This window comes from Ictidomys tridecemlineatus, chromosome 1, assembly GCF_052094955.1.
Source record: "Ictidomys tridecemlineatus isolate mIctTri1 chromosome 1, mIctTri1.hap1, whole genome shotgun sequence".
NCBI classification, from domain to species: Eukaryota; Metazoa; Chordata; class Mammalia; order Rodentia; family Sciuridae; genus Ictidomys; species Ictidomys tridecemlineatus.
Window position 1 is genome coordinate 155,794,487 of NC_135477.1, and position 24,654 is coordinate 155,819,140.

The 24,654-nt window shown below is 41.9% G+C and overlaps 1 protein-coding gene, 1 long non-coding RNA gene, 2 other non-coding genes and 1 pseudogene across 4 annotated transcripts; 1 reads left to right on the top strand and 4 right to left on the bottom strand.

Moving 5' to 3' along the window:
• Positions 1-286: 286 nt before the first annotated feature.
• Rack1 (receptor for activated C kinase 1) lies at positions 287-5,241 on the bottom strand. The gene is made up of 8 exons (XM_005340884.4): positions 5,018-5,241; positions 3,819-3,990; positions 3,140-3,287; positions 2,823-2,918; positions 2,098-2,208; positions 1,403-1,543; positions 939-1,049; positions 287-399 (listed from the first exon to the last, which is right to left on the bottom strand). The coding sequence occupies exons 1-8, from the start codon at positions 5,124-5,126 to the stop codon at positions 334-336; spliced, it is 954 nt and encodes a 317-aa protein (XP_005340941.1). The 5' UTR covers positions 5,127-5,241; the 3' UTR covers positions 287-333.
• On the bottom strand, positions 3,452-3,530 carry LOC120885975 (small nucleolar RNA SNORD96 family). The gene has a single exon (XR_005728761.1). It is a non-coding gene; the product is annotated as a small nucleolar RNA SNORD96 family (small nucleolar RNA).
• On the bottom strand, positions 4,668-4,736 carry LOC120885991 (small nucleolar RNA SNORD95). The gene has a single exon (XR_005728775.1). It is a non-coding gene; the product is annotated as a small nucleolar RNA SNORD95 (small nucleolar RNA).
• A 317-nt stretch (positions 5,242-5,558) lies between the features above and the next one.
• Positions 5,559-23,480, top strand: LOC144377856 (uncharacterized). Its single transcript, XR_013439059.1, has 2 exons — positions 5,559-5,625; positions 21,546-23,480. It is a non-coding gene; the product is annotated as an uncharacterized LOC144377856 (long non-coding RNA).
• On the bottom strand, positions 16,984-18,626 carry LOC144377853 (guanine nucleotide-binding protein G(I)/G(S)/G(O) subunit gamma-10 pseudogene; annotated as a pseudogene).
• Positions 23,481-24,654: the final 1,174 nt, after the last annotated feature.

The window sequence follows — 24,654 nt, forward strand, 5'->3', positions numbered from 1 at the left end:
AAGTAATCTGTTCCTTTCAAGTTTCTCTAGGCCTAAGGTAAGCCTTATTGGGGGAATATTTGGGAAGCTACCCTATGTACTATCCCATATGTTACATCTAATGCCAACCCAATACTCAAGGGAACTTAAAAACTGATATACCTCTTTCCCATAGTTATGTTTACTTGGTTCAAAAGTTTCATGATTCTGCTTCCAGTTTTACATTACTATTAACTAAATCTATTTTAACCTGTTAAGTAGCTCTTTTCACTTTATTAGAGAAAAATACTTCCTAAAAGAACTGAAGTCAGTTGTAGAAAGCCACTCTTTTTATTTGTGAAGCTCATAAAATTTCTAGCGAGTGCCAATGGTCACCTGCCATACTCGTACAAGGTTGTCTGTGTAGCCAGCAAACAGGGTCTATAAGGGGAAAAAACAGACAGGTCAAGGTCTAGCCACAAACTACAGTCCCAAAGATAGCCTTTCCTTTAAGAAAGGCTGTGGTGTGGTAGAGTGCTTGCCTACCATGTGCAAGGCCCTGGGTTTGATCCTCAGTACCACATTAAACCCCTCTTTCAATTATCATAGTACAGGTGCTGATAATCCATTAAGTACTCCTAGAGCAAAAAACCAGCCAGGTGTATAATCCTAGTAACTGGGGAGACTGAAGCAGGAGAAGCTGAAGTTCAACTTCTGTCAGAAGCCTCTCTAGACAGAAGCTAATGTACACCTTTTAAGTCCTGAGTAACGAGGCACTGAACTGGTAGTGCACCCACTGCAATGCAATTTGGACTTTACGTCCAAGGTACTGTTCCAGGAGTGACTGTCCCCAGATGGGGTTGGATCACACCCATCTGCTGCCCTTTTTTGGATAGAATGTTCCATGGAATAGTGCCCCCAGAAATAAAGACAGTCTCAGAATGTGCTCCCTCTTCAAAAGCCAGGACAGACCCACTTACCTGGCCATCAGCGGACCAGGCCAGAGAGGTGCACTGGGGTGGCTCTGCCTTGCTGCTGGTACTGATAACTTCTTGCTTCAGTTCATCTACAATGATCTTGCCCTCCAAGTCCTGGGGAACACGTCAAAACCAGAGTATAGAGAACACTTACACCACTGCATTTTTTTTTTAATCCATGACATTTTGTTTTGCTAATACTATCTAGTGGGTAAATACAAAGGATAACATGATAAAATGCTCAGAACAGCCCTCCCCCAATATCTCGACTACAATAGCAATTATGCTGAAGTTGAGAAAGCTGGTACACATGGTCATCCCTTTTGGTAGGCAACAAATGTCTTCCTGCTGTCAGAAAATTCTGATCTGAAAATGGCACACAGTAAATCACAGAATTGCTGGGGAGGAAGCAAGGAGGTGGAGACGGTGCATCTAAGAACTCAGTATGTAATGTAGCCCATACTCACCCAGATCTTAATGCTGGGGCCTGTAGCAGCACAGAGCCAGTAACGGTTGGGACTGAAGCACAGGGCATTGATGATGTCCCCACCATCTAGTGTATAAAGGTGCTTGCCTTCGTTGAGATCCCACAGCATGGCTTGGCCATCCTGGGCAGACAGGAAAGATGAGTTAGGGCAATGTGACCTCTTCCAGATGTCAGCCCCTTTCATCTCAAGATTTTGTCAGACTCAATTCCCCTAGGACCCTGACTTCCTGAAAGCTCAAATACCATTATTACTATTATTGTCACCAGGGACTTAACCCAGGAGTATGCTTAACCACTGAACCACATCCCCAGTCCTTTTGAGACAGGATCTCACTAAGTTGCTGAGGATGGCTTTGAAGTTGAGATCCTCCTGCCTTAGCCTCCTGAAGTGCTGAGATTACAAGGTGTATGCCACTGTGCCTGGCAAAATTTCATTATTTCTTTAAATCTTTCCTTTATTGAATGACACTTCACCAACTGTATCAAGAGCCTCTGACAACTTAATCTCATGTACTGTTTGAGGAGACAAACAGTATATTTCTGGAAAATATTGTCCTCAGGAACATATATTGAAAAACCTAGCTAATCTTTCAGCTGTCAATTTATGTCAAAGACAAAGTGTTCTTTCTGAGACACCTTTCCTCAACAAGTAGAAGATGCCTAGTCCCAAAATACCTTGCCTCCAGAAGCACAGAGGGATCCATCTGGAGAGACAGTCACAGTATTCAGATAGCCAGTGTGGCCAATGTGGTTCGTCTTCAGCTTGCAATTAGCCAAATTCCACACCTACAAAGACAAGGGCTCATGGATGAACAATCTAGTTCAAGATTGGGCAGAGTAAGGAGACATTATTTAAAAGCATTCCTTGGCATAACAGCCATTTATCATTCTACCAGTAATAAAAATGAAAATGCAAACCAACACAAACTTGTCTCAGTCACTTAACTCATTAAGTTCCAAATTTTCAATTCTGCAAATATTTCACAAAGTGACACAAGTGCATTAAAATAGTTTGAAAACCATAATCTGAGTTTATACATTACTTACGTATGAGTATTATTTATTAATATTTTTTAATGTGATGCTGAGGACTGAACCCAGTGCCTCACACATGCCAGGCAAGCACTCTATCACTAAGCCACACAACCCCATCTATTAGGACTATGGGACAAAGTGAATTAAGATCAACTGGGACCAAAACAGGTGGCAAATGCTGTGAGATAATTAGCTACTTCAGATCGAATGTCAAAAATTAATGTTCTGTACTGAAAAAATATCAAGAAGAACAAAAAGTCAACTGAGATAATCTACAAAAATGTTCAAAGTTAAAGCCTATGACTATGTGGGAGGCAAAGCATATTTTGGCCTGTAAAGGTCCTGCACCCTGTTTGGGAGCTCACCTTGACCAGCTTATCCCAGCCACAGGAGACAATAATAGGGTTGCTGCTGTTGGGTGAGAAGCGGACACAAGACACCCACTCCGAGTGACTCTCATCCTACAGAGGAAGGAAAGAAATAAGAGGAAACAGTCCTGTCCCAAGAAATGCTATATACCACCCCTCATCAGTAGGATCAATGTTGGCAGCACTGCATTCACATCCCCAGAAACTGAACCTTTACAGACTCCAGACAGGAGTTAAAATCACCACAGATAGAAAGGTTAAGAGTAAGGGTAGGAGTCTTGAACACGTGCTCTCTGATTTTGCCCTCACTTTACCTGGACAGTGTATTTGCAAACACCCAGAGTATTCCATAACTTTATGGTTTTGTCTCGGGATCCAGAGACAATCTGCCGGTTGTCAGAAGAAAAGGCCACACTCAGCACATCCTTAGTATGGCCTACAAATCGTCTTGTGGTGGTGCCCCTGGGAGGAAGAACTTGGTCACTCTCTAGACAGACTTTGCAAACTTTTTCCTTCCATAGCCAAATCTTTTTACTTGCTTTGTTCCTGACCCAGTGGTTATGTTATTCACATAACCTAGATGTGGCTTGGATTACAGCAAGTTCTTGGCTGCATATATGCTAGAGAATCCACTCAGAATTGCAGGACATGTCCTCATTTCCTTGTGGGGATTGGGTGACAATGTCATCTGTCATCACCAGGATCCTCCATTATACCTGTCAAGTGCCTAACCACCTTTCAAACATATTTAAATGGTTGCCAACTCCAAACTAATGTACCCAGCAAAACTTTTCAATTAGATCAGTCCTCAGCAACTTCAAGTAGCTAACTCAATTAAATCAAGGAAGGAGGCCAAACAACTGCAACTATCTTCTGTAGGTATTTTAGCCTCATCCTTCCCAGATGGACCATTTTCCCTTGGGAAACCATATTCTGATGGCATCTATTCATTTCTGTGCATATTTCCCCCAAGGCCCCAGAGTAGCTACTTGCGTTGTCAGATCCCAGAGGCGCAGGGTTCCATCCCAGGAGCCTGAGAGGGCAAACTGGCCATCTGAGGAGATGACCACATCACTAACAAAGTGGGAGTGACCCCGCAGAGCACGCTGTGGGATACCATAGTTGGTCTCATCTCTGGTCAGCTTCCACATAATGATGGTCTTATCTAAAAGGAGGTAAAACAGGAGAAGAAAAATCCATGAGGACCCTACTCAGCCCACTTGCTAATGTATAACAAGGCGTCTCAGGGTTGTGGGTGGGTTAAAGAGAATAAAGTTGAGAACATTTATGTGGCCAGGGGAACTGTAGGCTATGAGAGCAGTTACTATCCTGGACTGAATGACCCACTATTGCAGACAGAGACAGGCAGTTTTAAAACTAGACATGCCACAAGACCCTAACTCATGTGTCAGAGACTATGGATACTTTTTCCTGAGATTGATATAATAAAACATTTATTTTGCATCTTCTCTGAATGTGGAAAGACAGCAGCTTGGGTGTGGGACGAGTAACTGGGGACTTCCTGTGATTACTTATGAGGGCTGACAGAAATACAGAAATCAAAGCTGATAAGTCTCTTCATATGCTACAGGACTGGATGCTTTTATGGAAATGCGGCTATAAATGCGGCTCATTCAACAAGTCTGAAAATTAATAAGTGTCAGACATGAACCTAGCCCTTGGGCGATTTTTCATTCTGTGGCAGCTAAGGTAAAGCCCAAGACCTTTCTAAGCTCTATTAGGTACAAGAGTGAGAGAGGGCCGAAAGTGCAGGCTGGGAGATGTGGGTCACAAGGCCCCTCTGGAGTCTACCCAATTCCCATTGAATCCAGGGCCGGGCGGCAGCTCAGAAACAGCCTCTGTTTTTCAGCACATGGCATTCAGATGGCATGTTGGTGTCATCACCGCTCCGCCCAGCCAGGTGGTCCCTGGGAATATTTGACCACAAGTGAGAAGTGGGCCAGAGATTTAAAAAGTCTTCAGCCATTCCTGGCAATGACGGACTATGACTCGTGCTGATCTGTAAAATTGCTCGTCTCGGTTGAAGCCTAGGATCGGGTTTGTACTCACCAACTCACAGTCGGTGACAGAGCTTACTCGGCCTGCAAATTCGCACGCCACCCGCCCAGTCCCACGACAAGCGCAACACCCCTACCCCCATCACCCGTCTCGCCCAACACCTTAGCTTGTACCTCGAGAGGCGGACAGTATCATGTCCGGGAACTGCGGAGTAGTAGCGATCTGGGTTACCCATCCGTTGTGGCCCTTGAGGGTACCACGAAGGGTCATCTGTTCAGTCATGGCAGCGACGGGTGGAGATGTCGCCGCAGCGACGAGGATGGCACGGGATACCTCAGAGAGACAAGCACCGCGGCCACCGCGCCGCAGCCCTGCAAAGGAAAAGAGAGCGCTTTCCCCCGCCGGAACCGGAAATACGCGCCCGGTCCAGCAAAATGGCGGCCCCCATGGTTCAGTTCTACTCAAGATGGCGACGTCCAGTAGTAGGAAGAACGAGGTTCAATCACTCATCGTGGTGTCTTCCGCCACGAAATAGCGCTCTACCAATAGTTCTGAAACAGACAACATCATTATCTATTTAAAAAGCTTCTAAAACTATGATTAGAACGCTATATACAAGCAAAAAAGGGGAAGTGTACGGCTATTCCCATAAGGCTATCCTAGCTACTTCTCAGCTCCTACGTGGCGTAGCTCGAGCTCCGCCCCTTCCGCTTGGTTCCGTTGAAGGTAAAGCTGAGGGAGTTTGAGTTTGCCATTGTAAACAGGGAGAGTGAAAAATACGGTACTTAAACTTTTGTTTTAAACCATGCTTAATAGATTTCCATGCGCGAGGGAGTGGCGGCTCTTATCCCAAGAGCTTTAAGCCCTGAGCTTTATGCTGAGGGTGTTAGCTGAGGCGTTCACGTCTATTCAATGCAGGATTAAGGCCGGAGAGGATTACGGAGCAGAAAGCCCTGTATGAACTAAAAATTGGCCTATGTGGTACTAGACCGCCACCCTGTTCCGGCCTAGGTCGGAATGCGGAGAGACCTTGTAGACTCTAAAGGCCTGGAGAGCAAGTGGTGGGTTTAACTTCCGGACTAATCCGAAGCCCTTTGTGGGTCTGGCCACTCCACAGAAAAGCCTGCGGGTTGGGAGTCCATCCGTGCTTGGAAGGGAAGCGTGGAATACGTATCTAGCTGCCAGTTGGCCTTACACTCAAGCAAGCTTTCTTAAAAATGTAGACTCCCATTGTCACGCATCTGTATCTTTAACAGACTGCTGCGCCCAATTTTTTTGGGGGGGGGGGCGAGGGCGGGGGCTCGCGGGGGAGTGTCCTGGGAATTGAACCCTGGGCACTTAACCTCGGAGCCACATCCCCAGCCCTTTTTTATTTTTTGAGATTGGGTCTTGTTCAGTTGCTTAGAGCCTCGCTTAGTTTCTGAGACTGGCTTTGAATTCGCAATCCTTCTGCCTCAGCATCCGGAGCAGGTGGGATTGCAGGAACATACCACAGTGCCTGGCTCCAAATATTTTTTTAAAGAGTGGCATATATCGTTAAGTTTGCAACCACTGATACCTATGTAAAATAAAGGGGTGGGATTTATACATAAGTATTTACTTTTCTCTTTGTAAGATGGAAAGTTAACTTTGGTTTCTCATCTGTGAAATAAAATTGGAAATAATATTAGTACCTACATCCCCAAAAATGCCTGGCAGTGTTTCAGAATTTAGGGAGCACCTTTTGGGTACTGGGCTGTTTTAAGGCTTGTGGATACAGTTATGAACAAAAGTGGTGGGGTGGGGGAGGATGGGTTTTCTTTGCTTTTGCACAGTTTCCTGAGGAGGGAACAAGGGCAGGATTATAGGGGGAAGATTGGCATTTAAGACATGCAGATGTGAGACAGCCCTGTGTGTATATGGGGGGAATAATGTTCCAGTGCAGATATTCTGCACTGGTGTATCAGAGGACTGAGAATGAGATGGAGGTAGGGGACACTCCACATAGAAAACACATACTGGAGTGCCTAGGGGCAGGAAAGCATAAGTTAGGCCAATGACCCTGGCAAAGCTTCAAGCCTGGCTGCCCAGGCTTGCAGAGTATGCCAGGATCCCTCCAGGAAGACTGCTTGTTCTCCTGGTTGGCTGCAAACTTTCCTGTTTTACTGTCAGTCTCTTTTGGGCTCTCCTATTTCGCAGTCCTGGCAGTGCTCCTGCACAGTTTTGATGACTGTGCTCTTTGGGCCCAGACTTGGACATCACCTGCCTCCTTGACATTCCCAAATAGCTGTCTTTTCACTTTCCCATACTTAATGCTACCTCAACCCCTGTGTTTTTTCTCTGGTGGTTGTGGAAGGCCCCTGTCTCCATCCACCCCATAACCAGTTTGCTGCCCAGGACCCAGATCACACTAACACTTCCCTGGCTCCCTGGGCACTCAATCTAAAAAGAAAAGTCAAGGACCACACTCACCAACCTGTGTAGACTGAGCTATTCCCAAGAGATTTCCTGTCTGCTTATGAGCAGCCCTCAAGAACTGTGTTCCTCCACCCCTTGAGCAGTTATATTATTCCAGTTTTTTTTTTTAAATTTTGAGAACCCTCATTTTGTTGGGTAGGAGTTCAGGGATGCCAAAATGGCAGAGGCAGGGTATAAGAAATAGCCACTAGAGGACAAGACAGGGAAATGAGTCATCAAGTCCCTGTTTACCTACCATAAGTCCCATTACCTTTACAACTCCCACCACTGAGGACTCAAGGCCCATGATAAATTCTATCCAGGTTGGATATTCTAAAATAGTCAGTGGAGGTAATACGGACAGTGTTCTAATTAAGTTTTTTTCAAGTAACCAATGGGGGAAAATTGAATACTATTCTAATCAGGTAGCATATGGTAACCAATGGGAACAAATGGGGTAAGGTTTTCAATCAGGTCATAAGGAAGAAAGTGCCCCAGAGCTCAGCATATAAAACACTAATTCCCAGACACAGGGGCCTTGAGCCTCTCTCTTACTCTGCCCTCTCAGTTGTAACTTGCAGAATGCTATTTCCATGTTTACCTTCAATATATCTGCACTTTGCCTGTTACTTCTGTGTCTTGCTTAATTCTTTGTTGGGGCCAAGGACCTGGATAATACAATTAATAGTTCTGCTTGCTTTTTCTTGAAATTTGGGGAGCCCCTTGGAATTGTTGTTACTGAGGTACAACTCAGAGTCTGGGTTCAAAATGAACTTCTTTCTCCAAGTTCAACATGTAAGCTCAAGGACTTCAGGTCCCCTTTCTGGAGCTGGAAGTTCCCAAGGTGGCTGGCTTTCCTTTGGCTCACATCTGGCCCATGGAATCCTATCTGTCTTGGCCTTGTCCTCCCAGGTCCCTCTAGGTCTGGATCTCTTTCCTCTCTGCTCATGTGAGACCTCAGATGCCTTCTGTTCTGGTACCCATCCCTTTGTAAGTCACATTTGTTGCTGCATCCCCTCCTGTGAGGCCAAGTGGGGAATGCAGGTTTTGTCCTGTAGCCCACCTGAATTGAGTTGGCAATGTTAGCTGGAGGAGAGGGAGAAAGATACGGACTTTCCAGACAATCTAAAGGATTCAGGCTTTCCTTTCAGAGTTTTCCTCCAGCTCCTTCACCTCCCTTTGAGGGAGGACAATTGTGAGCTGAGAGGTGAGTCTTCCTAACCCTGCACACCACTTCACTTGTAGCTTTGGGTATTGGAGATAGGATAGGTAGAGCAGCTGCTAAGCTGCTACTTGCTCACTACCTAGCTCTCATCCTTTCATTTCCATTGGAGTTACCTAAAGACCAGGGCAGGTGACTTTCCCATGTATTTTAAGATAATGACCAAAATCTTTACTGTCATACTGCAGAATCAGTATGACTGATTCTGGCAACTTGTACTGTTTTGTGGCCATGCTGGACCTGCCCTATTCCTCCATTTTATCAGTTCTCTCTCATACTTTTTATATACATTATTCTGGAAGGCCTACCATATCCCACCCTCCTCCTCTTAGTTAAATCTAAGCTTTCTTGGAGTTTCAGTTCAGGTTGCCTCTTCTGGGAAACCCTCTGTGAACCTCAGGTCTAGATCAGGTTTCCTACTTACATGCTTTTATAACTGTGATTATAGTGTCACTGGCCTCTGCTCTGCACAGTTGAGTTCCTCTGGGCTCTGAGTACAATGAGATCAGGACTGGTTTGTTTCTGCTCCTGTGTTGCATTTTCAGCACCCTATTTGGGGTTTGGGTTCTGGAAGATTTTAATCTTGATAGCCAGCCCTTACAAAGTAAAGGGCAAGTAGTTAAAGGCAGAGCATTCCAAGCAGAGGAATCACTAAGGGTCCAGATTTTTGACTTTGAGAGATTAGGTAGAGATCAGGAAGGCATTTGTTCCTAAGGACTTTGGATTTTGTCCTGAAGCTTTGGGCACTCTCTTTAGTGTTCTGGTCTTGTCCTTCCCTGGCCTAGACTTGATTTTACCATGTTGTTAAAGTGAAGGCTAGATTGGAGGAATAAGACTAGAAATAAACAGAGTTATGAAGCTACTGCAGGAGAACTGGGCATGGTGGTGCATGCCTATAATCCCAACAACTCAGGAGCTAAGGCAGGATTGCCAGCCTCAACAAGCAAGACCCTGTCTCAAAATAAAAAATAGTGTTGGCATGTAGCTCAGTGTTAAAGAGCCCCAGGTTCATTCCCCAGTACTAAAACAACAACAACAAAAACAAAACCTACTGTAGTAATCAAGGCAAGAAGCAAGTCCAGCCAAGAGCTGAGGATAAGAGGATCTTTGGGAAGGCTTCAGGAGTCCTACTCACCTGCACTAAGGTAGAGACTGAGTACTTACTAAAAGCATTATAATTAAGGGGTTGAACATCTCTTTGAATCCATCTCTCTCATCCCTATTATACCAACTTTACTGCAGTATCTAGAATTGATCTCTTTCTATAAAAAACTAATGTTTGAGTCCCAAAGAATTAAACACAGAAAGGCTGAAGACAAGGAAACATGGGAGTACAAATTATATAGGTGCTATTCCATACCTCCTAATGAGAGGTGAGATGTGGCATCAGATCAGTTCCTAGAACAGATCTTGTGAAGAGATCAGATGCTATTGTCTGTCTCTTGGTAATATCTGTGATATTGTGAAATATGTATTGTGAAATGTGGTATTGTCCATATTTCCTGACATAGAGGTCCTAAAATCCTTGGAATCTCCAGGGTGATGAGTGTCTTTTGTATGCTAGAGATGACTGATGACTGGGGTGCCCCCAGATAGCTTTAGGATGGTGACTAGTTGCCAGAGAAAACAACCTTGTGATTGGTTGGAATTTTCAGTTGTCTAGTGTTCCCCTCCCATCCCACAAGGAAGAGGGGCTGAAGGTTGAGTTAATAAACCTGTGGCCAATGATTTAATCTATCATATCTGTGTAATGAAACTTTCATTAAGACCCGAAAGGACTGACTGAATTTTGGATATCCAAACACATAGAGATTCTAGAAGGTGGCCCTGATGAAGTTTGGATTCCATTTCTCTCAAATGAAGGAAAGGGACTGGGGTTGTGGCTTAGTGGCAGAGCGCTTGCCTCATACATGTGAGGCACTGGATTTGATTCTCAGTACCACATAAAAATGAATAAACAAAATAAAAATATTTAAAAAAATAAAATGAAGAAAAGGGTAGAAAAGCCTAAATGAGGAGAGGACATGACAGGTCCTTACCCCTTCACACATACCTTACTCTATGCATTTCCTCTATTTGACTGTTCATTTACATCCCATGTAATATCCTTTATAATAAACCCATAAATATATTTCCTTGAGTTCTATGAGCAACTTTAGCAAATTAATTGAACATAAGGAAGGGCTTATGGGACCCTCATTTGTAGCCTGTCAGAAGTATAGATGATGACTTACTTGGTACTTGGTGATTGGTGTCTGAAGTTGGGAAGGTCTTTTGGGACTTAGCTTCAACCTGTGGGATCTGGCATTATTTCCAGGTAGTTAGTATCAGAATTGAATTGGAGACACTAACTAGCTGGTGCCTACTGGAGAATCTGCTGCTGAATTAAGTGGTTGCTGGTGGGAGAAATCCCCAGTTTTGTGACCAGAGATCATAGATATATTCAGTGTTAGTTGTTGTAAGTACAGGAAAAACACAACTTTGGTTTTTCTCAGTATTACATATTTTAGAAATATGAGGTCTAACAGCCTCTGAGAAAGCAGATCCTAAGGCATTCTATTGGATCTTCCTTAGGAGATAAACTATGGGATTAGCTGAGGTACCATAGCAGATGTATAATCTGAAGCTGGAAAAATGGGGCTAGTCCAGTCAGGTAGGTATAGTCTAAACAAGACTATGAGAAATGTGGGGAAAAGGCAAATTTGTGGGTTTTTTTGCAAAAGGATTTTAAAAAGCAGCATTAGGTGGTAGAGAAACAAAAGATGACCCAGGATTCTTTTCCTCAGCTTTCTTCCCCAGACTTAGAATTTCTTATTGAACAAGGGTGCAGAGTGTATGCCAAAATGGAACGTTGAGGCTGTCTAGCCTACTATAAGAGTATAGGGCTGAAAAGTCCTTATACCCAGTCTTCTTTGCTCACACTTAGGTTAAACAGCCAGGATCTGCTGAGAAATTTATCCTTCGATGTAGGGGAGGGAGAGAGGAAGAAAATGGCAGAAAAAAATAGGGGCATGTGATCTCTAGGAATCTTTTTCTATGCTACTTGAATCCCCCATTTGGATCCCAGTCCTCTAAGATGAAGGAAAGGATGGGAAGGCCTAAGTATGAAACTCAGCAGGGGAGATAGCATTCTAGGGGTGAGCCTCCTTGTTTTTTAGGTCTATTTCTAATTCAAATCCCTAAGACATCCATTTTCTTTTTTTACCTTCTTTGGAATGGGAATACAGGTTTTAAGGCCCATTTTATTCCTTCTTTGCATATCCACCAATAACAAACCTTGTTACATCTCCTGCACTTCTCAATGTAGAGGTGAGCTAATTTCTCCATACCCAGGAGCTCAATTACTGAGGGTCCTAAGAAGAACCAGAGTCCAACCTACCTTGTTGGCATAGAACTGTACTATTTAGTAAGATTTGATAGCTACTAGCATCATGTGGCTACTCAAAATTAAATACAATTAAAAATCCAATTCCTAGCAGGACACCATGGTACATGCCTATAATCCCAGAGACTTGGGAGGTTTAGACAGGAGAATCCTGAGTTCAAAGCCAGCCTCAGCAGTGGTGAGACGCTAAGCAACATTGAGACCCTGTCCAAGTACCCTGAGTTCAATTCCTATACCAAAAAAAAAAAAAAAAAGTAAGTTCAATTCCTGATTTTCACTAGTTCAATAATCATATATAGCCAGTAGCTAGTGGTACCTACTATACTGTACAGCATAGATATAGAACACTTGGATCACTGGAGAAAGTTTCTTTTTTTTTTTTTTTTTTTGGTACTGGAGATTGGACCCAGGTACCACTTTACCACTGAGCCACCCTGCTCTACCCTACCACTGTCTTTTTTCTTAAATTTTATTTTTTGCCCAGGCTAGCCTTGAATTTGTGATCCTCCTGCTTTGTAACCTCATTTTACCAGCCAATAAATAATAATTCCACTGTTATGGGAAAAATTTTAAGGAAGGGATCAATGCTTGGGGGTGGGAAACAGCTTAGAGTCAATGCTTAAACCAGGCATAATTATGCATGCCTATAATCCCAGTTTCCCAGGAAGCTGAAGCAGGAGTGTCATTTAAGCCTAGGAGTTTAAGGCCAATTTGGGCCAACTGAGATCTAGTCAAAAAAGAAGTGGGGCAAGGCTGGGGATAGACCTCAATGGCAAAGTGCTTGCCTATCATGAACAAGGTCCTAGGTTTGTTCCCCACCAGTGACAAAAACAAAACAAAACAAAAAAATAAATACACCCAAACTATAGGGATTTCAGGAGGTATAACAGAGGAGCATTAGGTTTTTTTTTTTTTTAACCATACGATTTATTTTTATTTTTTTTTAGTCATACATGACAGCAGAATGTATTTTGACATATAATACATACATGGAATGTACATACATCAATCATATTGTCTATTCTATTCTGCTGCCCTTCCAGAGCCTTAGGTTTTAAGGAAGAGCTTTAGGGCTGATGTATGTTTCAGTCCCACTATGACAAAAGCAGGGAGGCTATGGTCTTATTGGTTCTGCATAATATTTAAACAACAAAAAAGAACTAAAGAATGCCCTATAGTCCTACTGAAATTGAGGAGTATCTGAAGCAATTACCTTTTATAACTTAGTTTCTAGATCTTAATTTTTGTATACTGCTTTATCTGTCGGTTTTCGTTTTCTCAAATGGAAGTGACATGAACAGCTCTAACATTTAAAAAAAGTTTGCTGACTTTGCCACATCCATTCCAAGAACTGGAAGAAGAGTGCATTACACTTATTAATCCACTGATGCTAAATCTATTGTTAATAAGGTATCAGCTAGGTCAGATTGTCATTCTACTGAACACATTTGAACACCTGGCCATGCACTGGGTATGATCACATTTTAAATCTAGTTTAGAAGTTCTCCACTGGGGATAATTTTTCAATGACCCCACAGGGGGACAGTTTGCAGTGTCTGGAGACTTTTATGGTTTTCACAATGGTGGTAGGGTGCTTACTTGCATCTACTGGACAGAGTCCAGGGATACTGTTAAGTATTTTATACTCCCCTACCCCAATAATGATGTTACTCAATACATTAATAATGCTGATATGGAAAAATCCTCATAGCTGGGTGGGGTGTTGCCTGTAATCCAGCGGCTCAGGAAGCCAGGGCAGGAAGATTGCAAGTTCAAAGCCAGCCTCAGAAGTTTAGCATGGCTCTAAGCAACTTAGTGAAACCCTGTCTCAGAGTAAAAAGGGCCAGGGATATGGCTCAGTGGTTAAATACACCCAGGTTCAATCGCTGGTATAAAAAAAAAATTAAAATGCGGGGTTTTGGGGTTGGGATGTGGTTCACTGGTTAAGTGCCCCTGGGTTCAATCCCCAGTAACAAAACAAAACAAAACAAAACATATGGAGTTCATGGAATAGTGGGCTCCATAAAGCTAGAGAGCAGGAGTAATTGATGATTAAGTGTACTTAAGAGCTAAGGTCACAGTGCAGTTGCAGTTGAAGATTTCAGATGTGCAGTAAATCTGTCTGAAGATGCAGTCTGGAATAGTCACAGGAGTAGAGAGAACCAAGTTGTCTGACTGAGTTTGGTGATGCATGCCTTAAAAGCAGGAGGATCACAAGTTCAAGGCCAGCCTCAGCAACTTAGTGAGACCATTTCAAAATCAAAATAAAAAGGACTGAGGATGTAGCTCAGTGGTTAAGTGTCCCTGGGTCCAATCCTGGTATCAAAATAAATTTTTAAAAAGTCTGATTTGCAATACATCAGTTGACAGGGAAGACATTCATTAAACAGAAGTGCATATGGTTATGCTGTTTTTTTTTCAGTGTTTTTGTACTATAACCCTAATTTTCATAAAAATTTTAAATTAAGCATGACTAAATCAAAAAGCAATGCCAATTTTAGAAGGAAAAAATTTAATCAGGTGATATGATAACCATGTCACTGTTAATCCTAAACTTTTCTTTCCTGGGTCATATCGAAGATGCAACAAAATACAAATTACTTTTAACATTATCTATATTAATAAAATAATAAAAAATCTTTTAAGATGTAATGACAAAGTGGAATAATGAATGGAATGGAATAAAGACATCTCATCTGTTTAGACCTTTTATACCAAGTTTCTCTAGAGTATTCATCTGGAAATTTCTAATCAAAGCTTCTTTGAATTCTACAAACGCTTAAAACTTTTCCAATGAGAACTGAACACTGGAATGAAACACAATTCTCTTCCAAACTACCATAGGTAGGTTATAATTCAGGAACACATCACCCAGAGTAATTCTGAATATTTCACTTTTTTCCTTGAAATAATATTCATGAATTTGGTTCTCAAATTTGGTCCTTGGCCAAGAAAATTAGACACTTTTAGCATTTGCTCATATATACTTGTATGTGCTATATTTTTGCTTGAAATATTTTATAATAAATAATGTTGGTGTTTGCCCATTGATATTTCAGGTTCAATGTATTTTACACTCCAGTTTGTTAGAACTGCTAAAAGTTTTAATGTTTAAAATCTTAAAAGTACACATTCTTTTTCACTATTATTTCAGGTTGGGGCTCTTCTGTCCATAAGCTTGGATGAATATAGTTCTCTTTGATCAAGGAACTTCAGTATATAACAGAAAACTCTGAATTATATTCAGACCTTCTAAAGCAAACTAGGATGGAATGTACTATCCTCTACAATGGTTCATGGTGATAGCAAAGTTGAAAGATTTCTAGTAGATAATTGATAGACGTGGTGATAACTGCTGAAGTACTTCTTGAACACCAGGTTTCTTCAGTTTTTGACAATATTCCAGATCTAAAACATGGCCTTGCTGTAGACCATAAGCATAGACTCCTATAAATTTTTCCCCAAATCAGTTCATTTGATACAGCTTTGAAAATAATGTACTTTAGTGGTCAAGTATAAGGCTTGTGAAAATAGCACATCCATAGTTTTGAGAATATTATTATTTTTGATGTTGGGGATGGAACCCAGGGCCTTGTGCGTGTGAGGCAAACACTCTACCAACTGAGCTATATCCCCAGTTGTGGTAGAACTTGGAATGTGAAACATCATAAGTTTCTTCATTTTCTTCTTTGTAATTAAAAGAGCTATTTAATATTATGCTTTCATTCATGGGCTTTTCTTTTTTTTTTTTGGTACCAGAGATTGAACCTGGTGCTTAACCACTGAGCTACATCTCCTCCCCTCCCCTCCCCTCCCCTCCCTTCCCTTCCTAAATTGCTAAGGCTTTGAACTTGCAATCCTCCTGCTTTAGACTCCAGAGCTGCTGGGATTATAGGTATGTGCCACTGCAACTAGCTACTTTCATGGTCTTTGAAGATTCCTGTTAATATTCCAGTACTATTCAGTCCTACAGTTGCTGAAAATTACACTTTGCAGAACACTCCCCTGTTTAAAGTGTCTGGCATGGTGTCAGATAAATCAAATTAAGAAGTTAAACCCTGTCTTCTGCTTTGTAACGTGAATATATGCTTGATTAAAAGCCTCAAAAAGATTTTAGGGAGGCTGCCCTTTTTAGCTACCTCAAAGGAGAAAACAGAAAACAAGGAGTATTGTGATGGAATCATCTGGTCCCTCTTGCAGAGTAAGGAATGATTTTATTGGCAGCAGCAGGGTGGCAGAGCAATAAAGGCATCCAGTTCCACCTCAGGAAATGAAAATCTTTGTTCATTGACCAGCTAATCATGCCCATGGTCAAATGTAAATGATCTTACTTTCTATTTATTTATTTTTTTTTTTGAGACAGGGCAGAACTAAGTTGGCCAGGTTGGCCTGGAACTTTTGATTCTCCTGCTTCAGCTTCCCCAATAGCTGGGATTACAGAACTCAATTTAAATGATTTAAATTTAAACTCAATTTAAATGATTTTCCTTTCATACTCCTGATTCTAACTTGCAGAGTCAAGATGAGCTTTACATTACAGGACAGTCTAAAAGGAAGATGTAAATAAGTAAGCTTTTTACAGCTAAAAAGCCTCTTCTTATACAAAGTAAATTTTTAAAAGAACATGGACCTCAGCAGGGCGTGATGATGCATGCCTGTAATCCCAGTGGGTTAGGAGGCTGAGGCAGGAAGATTAAGAGTTCAAAGCCAGCCTCAGCAATTTAGTGAGACACTTAGCAACTCAGTGAGAACCTGTCTCTAAATAAAATACAAAAAAGGGCTGGGGATGTGGCTCAGTGGTTAAACGCCCCTGGGTTCAATCCCCAGTACTAAAAAAAAAAAAAAAAGAACATGGACCTCAAAACAAAACATTTGTACTGCATATGCAAGAGAAATAGCTGTATAAATGATACAATGCCCACAGTGAACATACATGGCTATCCGACCAATATTCCGTATTGATTACATATAGGCCTTACTCAGTACTTTCTTACTCTGACTCCTTTGTAGACTTAGCAGCCGAGGAATTCTTTCCAAACTTATTTCCTACATTATGGAAAATTAATCATTTTTTTCTTTTAAACATTACAACAATAAATATTTCATAAACTTTTATTGTCTCCATACCCTGCAGTGCTAATATCAATTGTGTGGGAGAAGTGCCTTTTTCTCCTATTCCTGAAAATCACTTGACATTCTTAAGTCTATTAATAACAACTTCTCTCCACAATGCTCCTAAAACTGAAAAGCTTGATTATTTCCAAAGTAGACAAAAAAAATCTGTGCTGAATTAGTAACTAGCAAAACAGAGTTCTATATAGCCACACCTGGCTGTTAGTTACAGTGTATACACACTAAGTAGACCATCTAACAAGTACCTTTTTTATTAACCTTTCATTTCATACAAAAATAGTTCTTTTTTTTTTTGTCATAGAAAATGATGAGTTAAACAGAATTTATTTCCAAGATCTTCAAAGATTATTACAAATACTAAGTATCCTTCTAAAAGTATCCCAAATTAAATCAAAGGCACATCATCAAAGTCAAACCCTTGTGACATGAAGAATTCTTTTAGGTCATAATATTTTCACATTACTTTGTTTTCAATCATTTGCAATGTTCTGTATGTAGGTCCTAATTTAAACATTTTTTTAAAGGCATGAAATAATGTAGTATCTTTTTAAAAGTGCAACCACAACTATAAAGTAAAGGAACTTAAAAAGAGATCAAATCTGCTTCTTACATAAAATGGGACAACCTAATATATATCATAACATGAATCTTTCTGAACAACACCTCTTGTGTTAAATAAAACAATCTTATTTAGAAAAAATTAAGGCATCATTCTATTAGTAAAGTCTATTCTTCCCCCACAATTTTATACTTTCTTGTCTTCATTTAGTAATTGTAAATTTATGATAGAACAAATTTTATTATAGTATAAAAATCTTAGGAACAACAAATTACAAATACTCCATTTTTTTTTAAATAAACAAAAGTGTTTTCCTTCCTAAAATGTAAACATCCAGTTAATAAAACATACATGATATTCTAGGTGTAGCAACACCAGTAACTCACTTATTAAAGAGGTGTATTTTGGTATATTTGGTGGTAAGGTTTTTATCTTAATACAAAGCACTTCTTCAGAAGAACCAAACCATTATTACTTAAAACAATTCTATTTCTTCACTCAGTTTCCTTATTTGAGTAGAAAATCATAAATTTCTGTAGAATTTTGGCTGTAAGATCAGGACACTGGAAAGGTCTGAAATATCTCAGTCATTTGGCTAAAGAAAAGTGTTTTCTTGAGACTTGGAGTCAGTCATTCATTACTTTGTGCTCGAAGGCATTTCTCAACAAACTTCTTCCAAGTCTTCAGAGTAAAATGCAGGATCTGGGCTCTCGGAAGGGGTTGCTTCCGGCTGGAACTCCAACCAGCAGAGCATCCTTACAGGCATTCTGCATGCAGTACTGCTGAAGCTCTGCCGCAGCCTGAGAGACCTTGATCCTCTCCACGCTGGCCTCCAGCTTGAGCTGCTCCACCGGGCGCTGCAGGGCGCTCACGCTGGCCCCGGAAGACATGGCGGCGGCGGCGCTGGCTCCCAGGGCGGCTGAGCCGGGCTGGGCTGAGCCGCCCCAAAATAGTTTCTTTATAATGTTAACTATTATGAGTTAAGTCAAATTCTAAATCATACTATTATAATTTGTGTGATCACCAATGAAAGGAAGTGACAAACAATGAACTATTTAATGAAAGAGAACATGTCAATTACTATCAGTTTATATATATATCTTACATACAATAGAAATTTTTACCTGGTAAGTATGATTCCTGTATTTGGCACCACCATCATTTAAATTCTGGTGTGTTTGAAATAAAAGTGTACTTTTACTGTACATTTTTTTTTTTCTGGGTATGGAATTCAGAGTCTTGTGCATGCTGGGCAAGCACTCTACCACTGAGCTATACCTCTAGTATTTATTTTTCAATATCCTATTATTTAAGAAAGGGGTTATCTTAATTTGTTTCTTTTAGTTTTGATGTTTGTTTATGTTTACTGATATGCTATATAAGGAATTTCTCTGGTTTGAAGAATCATTTGGTCTCCCCAGTAAAGGAATAATTTATTTTTTCTTAAGTTAGCTTTCCATTAAAATTTTAATTTCAAAATTTTCTCCAGAAAATTCTAGAAGAAGAATGGAAGTTTTCCTTCAGTGTAGTAAAACCCAGAAGCACAGGACATAGTTTCTTCCATGAGCAAACTTAATTATTACCCTGAGGAAGTGATGGTGCTAGGATTTGATAAAGGTAGAAGTGAATTTTGTAGCTAAATTTGTAAAATAAGGATGATCATAATATTTAATATATGATGCTTATAGGGCAGTGTTCTGTGTTTGTTTTCAATGCAACCTAGAATAAGTCCATTTTTCTAAAATGAAGCATAAACACACACACACACACACACATACACATACACACACACACATACACACACACACACACACACACACACACACACACACATAAAAGTTCCATAAAGGAGTGCTTACCTTTACTATTCTCCATGTGCTTCATTATTTTCTCTTATTTCATTTTAAAATAATGCTGGGCATGACCCATTCATTATAAAATCCCCTAACTGGTCAAAAAACCACTGTTTGAAAACCACTGTTGTAGGAAAACATAAGGAAATAAATACATTTTATAAACTGTAAAACACTACTAAGCTGTAAGCAATTGCTACTAAATAGCTAGTTAAGAATTTTATTGGCCTACAGACTACCTCTTCTTCCTTGGATACTACCAGTAGGGGTCAAATTCACCAAGACTTGGTAAGGAAATAGTACTCCTGCTGACTATTAAGACAATTCTCTATTGCTTAGGGAAATCAGGACTAGCAGACAAGACATTAACCATATTAGCACCCAGGGAAAGGAAGGCAAATTAGAAGCTAAATAAAAAAGCAAATATCTGTTTAGTGATTTGATTTATAAAATACTTTCAGATACATGTTCTCTAATCTAGGGGCAAAGAGAAGCTCAAAGAGGTTGAGACCTGCCCAAGATTAGACAGTAAGTGGCAGAGATGTTATCTAAGCCTTCCTCCTTCCACTGTGATAAAATGCCAGGAAAGGAAAAGTGGTCAGGACATGAGATTCACTGTGATCTATCAAAGATGTTTATGTCTTCTGCCTTTCTTCAGAAGAAAAAGGACTATATAGAAGGTGGGGAAGCAACTCCAGATTTTGGGAGTGAGGCATGGCCAGTTGCTCCTATTAGTTCAAGATTCCCACCTGGCATTTTTGTCTATCAATACTAAACATTTGTTTTGACATTGTTTGTGCTCTAAGGTTCCAAACATCTACTATGTACTGTGGTCTTTTATTCCTGTCTGTGAGGGTCTTTGAGACTTAGTCAAGTTATTCAAATTATACTTGTTCAAGACTTACATTACAGGGAAATCAAACACTAAATATCTGTTACCCATACCCCTTACTCTTAGGTAACTGAAAGTATCAACATTAGTGGTTTCTGATGACTGCCATATGTTTGCTCAGTTTCTTCTGAGGAAGCCAACTCCAGCCTTCATGATTTTATCTCCTTTCTCCACACAATGCCCATCTCTCTTCATTGTGCTCCCTTCCCCTCCAAATATAGAAAAGTTCAACTTTCAAGTACCTGGCAGTGTGGGGAAGGGATGCCACTATTAACAAGTTCCCTTCTTTCCTTGCCACCCCCCCTCCCCCATTGTCTTCTTATTCTCACCTTTTACTCCTGAGCCACTCCATCCAGTGACACCAGGCTGTACTGTTTGTGGCTCCTTGATTCTCAGCACACCACATAAATCGATTCTTTGTCCAATTCATAGAAGAGTTTCAAGGCTTCTTGGTGTTTGGAGCTCATTCCCCCTACTTCGTTCATAAAGAGTGGGGCACATTTGGCAAATTATATGGACTATGTTGGCCAGCTGTAAGGTAGGAAGAAAGCTGCGACTGTAAAGCTCTTTTGGCATCGGGACAGGTTAACTGCGGTGGAGGGAGTAGGGAAAGCGAGTGGGTGACAGGATACAGCTCTTCGTGGTCTTCATCATATTCTTCTAGTTATCTCTTCTGGATAGGCATCAATTCTCAGGTCATGTCCCAATCCTAAGGTAATAGTTCCAAACTTCCTCTTCTTCCTCCTGGTCTTACACATAGTCCTCATTGTCCCTATTCCTGGTACCATCGTCACCAACAATGAGTTCAATCATCCTCTCGGTTTTGGAACAAAAAGCATTCCCCTGATATAAGACCTCCCGAATGGAGTTGACCCATCGACCGAACACCCGCCACTGCCTCCTCCTCTTCTCATCTTAATCTGCCTCATCTTTCAAGCCCCTCGGCTGGGTCACACACGGTCGGCGGAAAGTTGTACCCATAGCTGATGGACATAGGATTATTGAAGTGTTGTAGGCAGATGCCACATTCCGCTTTTTCCTTAAGTGTCTGCATAGTGTTGGGAGTATTGGCATAACCAGCCATTTTATAGAGCTGAGCCCTGCAACAATTGAAAGCTGAGGAGCAGGGACTTGCCTGTAAGCCTGCCTCTAATTTACTTTGTGATCTGACGCTGTGACTCAACCCTAGTTTTCCTCCTTAACCCTGATCTCCTTTCTCAGGCTCTGCGCAGTTCAGGTCCACAATCAGAACCACAGGTCCACGACCATGCAGAGATTAGCAGGGACGAAACAAGCCTGGAAACCGCAGCTCCATTCAAATCTCAGTGTAAAGTCTCAAATCCGGTCTCCTGGCTCTCGGGATTTGCACAACCATAGCTCCTCACTCCGACCCAGGCAACCGGAAATGACGTAAGCCAACCCCGCCTCACTTAAGAGGGGGTGGGGTAGATGGTCCGAGGACCGCAGCTCCGTGGCATCCAGGAGACGACCTTGGCTGAATTCCTGCAGTCCGTCAAGCCACAACTGATTGGAAAGACTGGTTGGTGGGAACGGGCGGAGGCGCAGAATCCACTTAAGTCACCGACCACGTAAAGTACATTGTAGCCTGCTAGACACCGAGAGCAAGAGGCCGCGCCAGAGGTGGTGTACGGAAACCGACCCCAAAGGGTGGCGTGCGCTACGGTCAAGCTCTAGTGGGGGGCTTTTTACGTTACTTGACTCTTTTAGGAAGAAGGCCTGAGGACTTTGTGGGAGGACTTGGGTGAAAGGCGGCCAAGCTCGCGGACGGGGTCTGCAGGAAACCGGCTGGGCCTGCAGAAATGAGGCGGTGGGGCTCGAAATGGGCAGAGTAGGCCGTGATGCTGAAGGATCTTGCGCCTCCAACTTTTCTCGTCTCCTCTTTTCTTGCTACCGGAGGAGCCTCGGTCTTCTAACATTGACCTTTCTTGCGACCTTGACATCTGTGTCCATTTCCACAGCCCATACACAGCTTGGAAACAGCAAATTCAGCATACCCTACACAGACTTCTGTAAACCTTTTCACCTCCTTGCATTCATAATTCTTCCATTCATTTTCATCTATTTCTTCATTCAGAACCTGTCTACCCAACTATCCATGCTTTTTTTTCTTCCAGTACTGGGGATTGAACCCAGAGCCTGGTGCATTCAGGAGACACACTCTTCCATTGAGCTACAGTCCCATCCCATTCATTTGTAATCTGTTCACACATCATACACATTTGTCCTGCGAGGCTCAGATCCTGCAGCCTTTAAGCAGCCTCCAGTTCCAGATTTCACCCCCCACCCCCAACAAGTTCCATTTAGCCCTCATAGGCCTTTTTATATTGCAGAGCAGAGAAGGCACATTGCCAGCAGGTCACATCAGTGGGCGCATGCTCATAAACAAATGTTTATCCTTGAGTATGTATGCTGAATCAGAGTGTTTGTGGACTTGGCTACACACTTAAAAACAGTCTGTGGGAAGGTTTTGGGAGGGAACCTAAATAGTCATCCAGGGCCTACTCATTGACATCGAGAAACTGATGTGACTCCATTTTTGAGAAACCAGCCTCTAATTCAGAGCAAAGCCTGTCCAAGGAAGAGGGGTGGCCCTTGTCCTTGGAAAAACCAACAGAGCACTCCTAGGCACATACCCACACTGCTGAGTTGTTTGTCTGCAAATAATAGGAGAGATCTGCGGGCCAGGTGTCCCTGACTCAGTCAGGCTAGGTGAGGACCCATAGCAGCACTCTAGCAACCACCAATCAGCATGAGAGAGGGAAAATACCTGGGATGCCAGATGACCCTCCCAGTAGTTGGTTGATAACATGTTGGGAAACTATGTAGTTCAGCACGTACACCCCCATGGGTTAAACCAATCAGTTCAAACGAATCTCCCTCTTGTACTAACCAATCACCCCTACCCAACTTGTTCCCGCCAGTGAATGTGGTAATCATGTTTTAGAATTGTTTTATGATTTTCCTGCGGTGTGTGATGATTTGCTAAGAGATTCGGTGATGTATGTGAAGTCCCTGCCTTCCCCAAAGAGTGTATAAAACTGCTGCAAACCCTGGGCTCCGGGCCTCTCAGCGTCACAAGTTGGTGTGTGTACAGAGGACTGAGTTAGCTCACAATAAATGCCTCTTTGCTGCTTACACCGATCTTGGTCTCTGGTGGTCTTTTGGGGGTCTCGAACTCGAGCATATCAGCAGAACCTGTCCATCCACTTATTCATCCACTTTTACCTCTCCAGAGAATAGAAACACAAAAATGAGTTGAAACATGGTTTGTCACTTTAAGGATCATCCTTCACCCAAAGTTTTACAAGATTTTTCCCTTTGTTTTTTCACTTCCCTTTACTTCTTATCTCAGTAAGAAATGTATTTTATATATTGAAAGGAAAGTGACCACAACACTTGGAGTGACCAAAAGATCTTTATTGCAGCAGTGCAACAAAGAGAAAAGAAGGAAGGAAGGAGAGAGAGAGAAAGAAGAGATGAACAGGGAGAGAGCAAGAGCAAGAGACAGAGAGTGCGCGCAAGAAAGATAAAGAGAGCAAGAGAGAGAGAAAGAGAAAGAGCAAGAGAAAGAGAGCAAGAGAGAGGGGGGCCTGGCAGGAGGGAGTTTTTATAGCCCAAATCTAATGGGGCCTCTGGGTCTGCAAGCTGCCTTGTTGGCCCAAGGGGGGTTGAGTGTTCAGCCTTGAGCGGGACTTGACACAAACAGCTGATAAAAGACCACATAGAGGGGGGTTTGAGTGCGTGGGCTATCTTGCAGCCTACATCTGTTCAGCCTGTCCTGCAGACAACACAGTTCAGCCTGCTCTGTACCCAACATATATTAATTCAGTAAACACATAAACAGAAATAAAATTCCTGAAACCCCCCCCCCTTAGGCATCTAAGTCTTCTGAAATTTTCCATTTGATTTCAGTAAAATGCTATTTAGACCAGTTAGATTGATTGCTTCCCTCACTAATTGATCACTGTTTGGGTTAAAGAATGCTACCTGCCCAAATGAACTGTTTAACACACCCTGAAACCCTTCCTCTCTATCTCTGGGCCTGAGCCAAGCAGCTGGGTGTGGTGGTACCATTGTAATCCCAATGGCTTTGGAGGCTGTGAGTTCAAAGCCAGCCTCAGCAAAAGCAAGGCGCTAAGCAACTCAGTGAGACCCCATCTCTAAATAAAATTGAGCTACAGTTTTCTTCTCGTCATTCTAGGTTTGACTTCATGAGTTTCAGACTGCACAAAAAATTTCCTAAAGTCACGTCTTCTCATGTAAGTCCATTCTGTAGGCAGCAGAACCATTCACCTTAAAGTCTGACTAC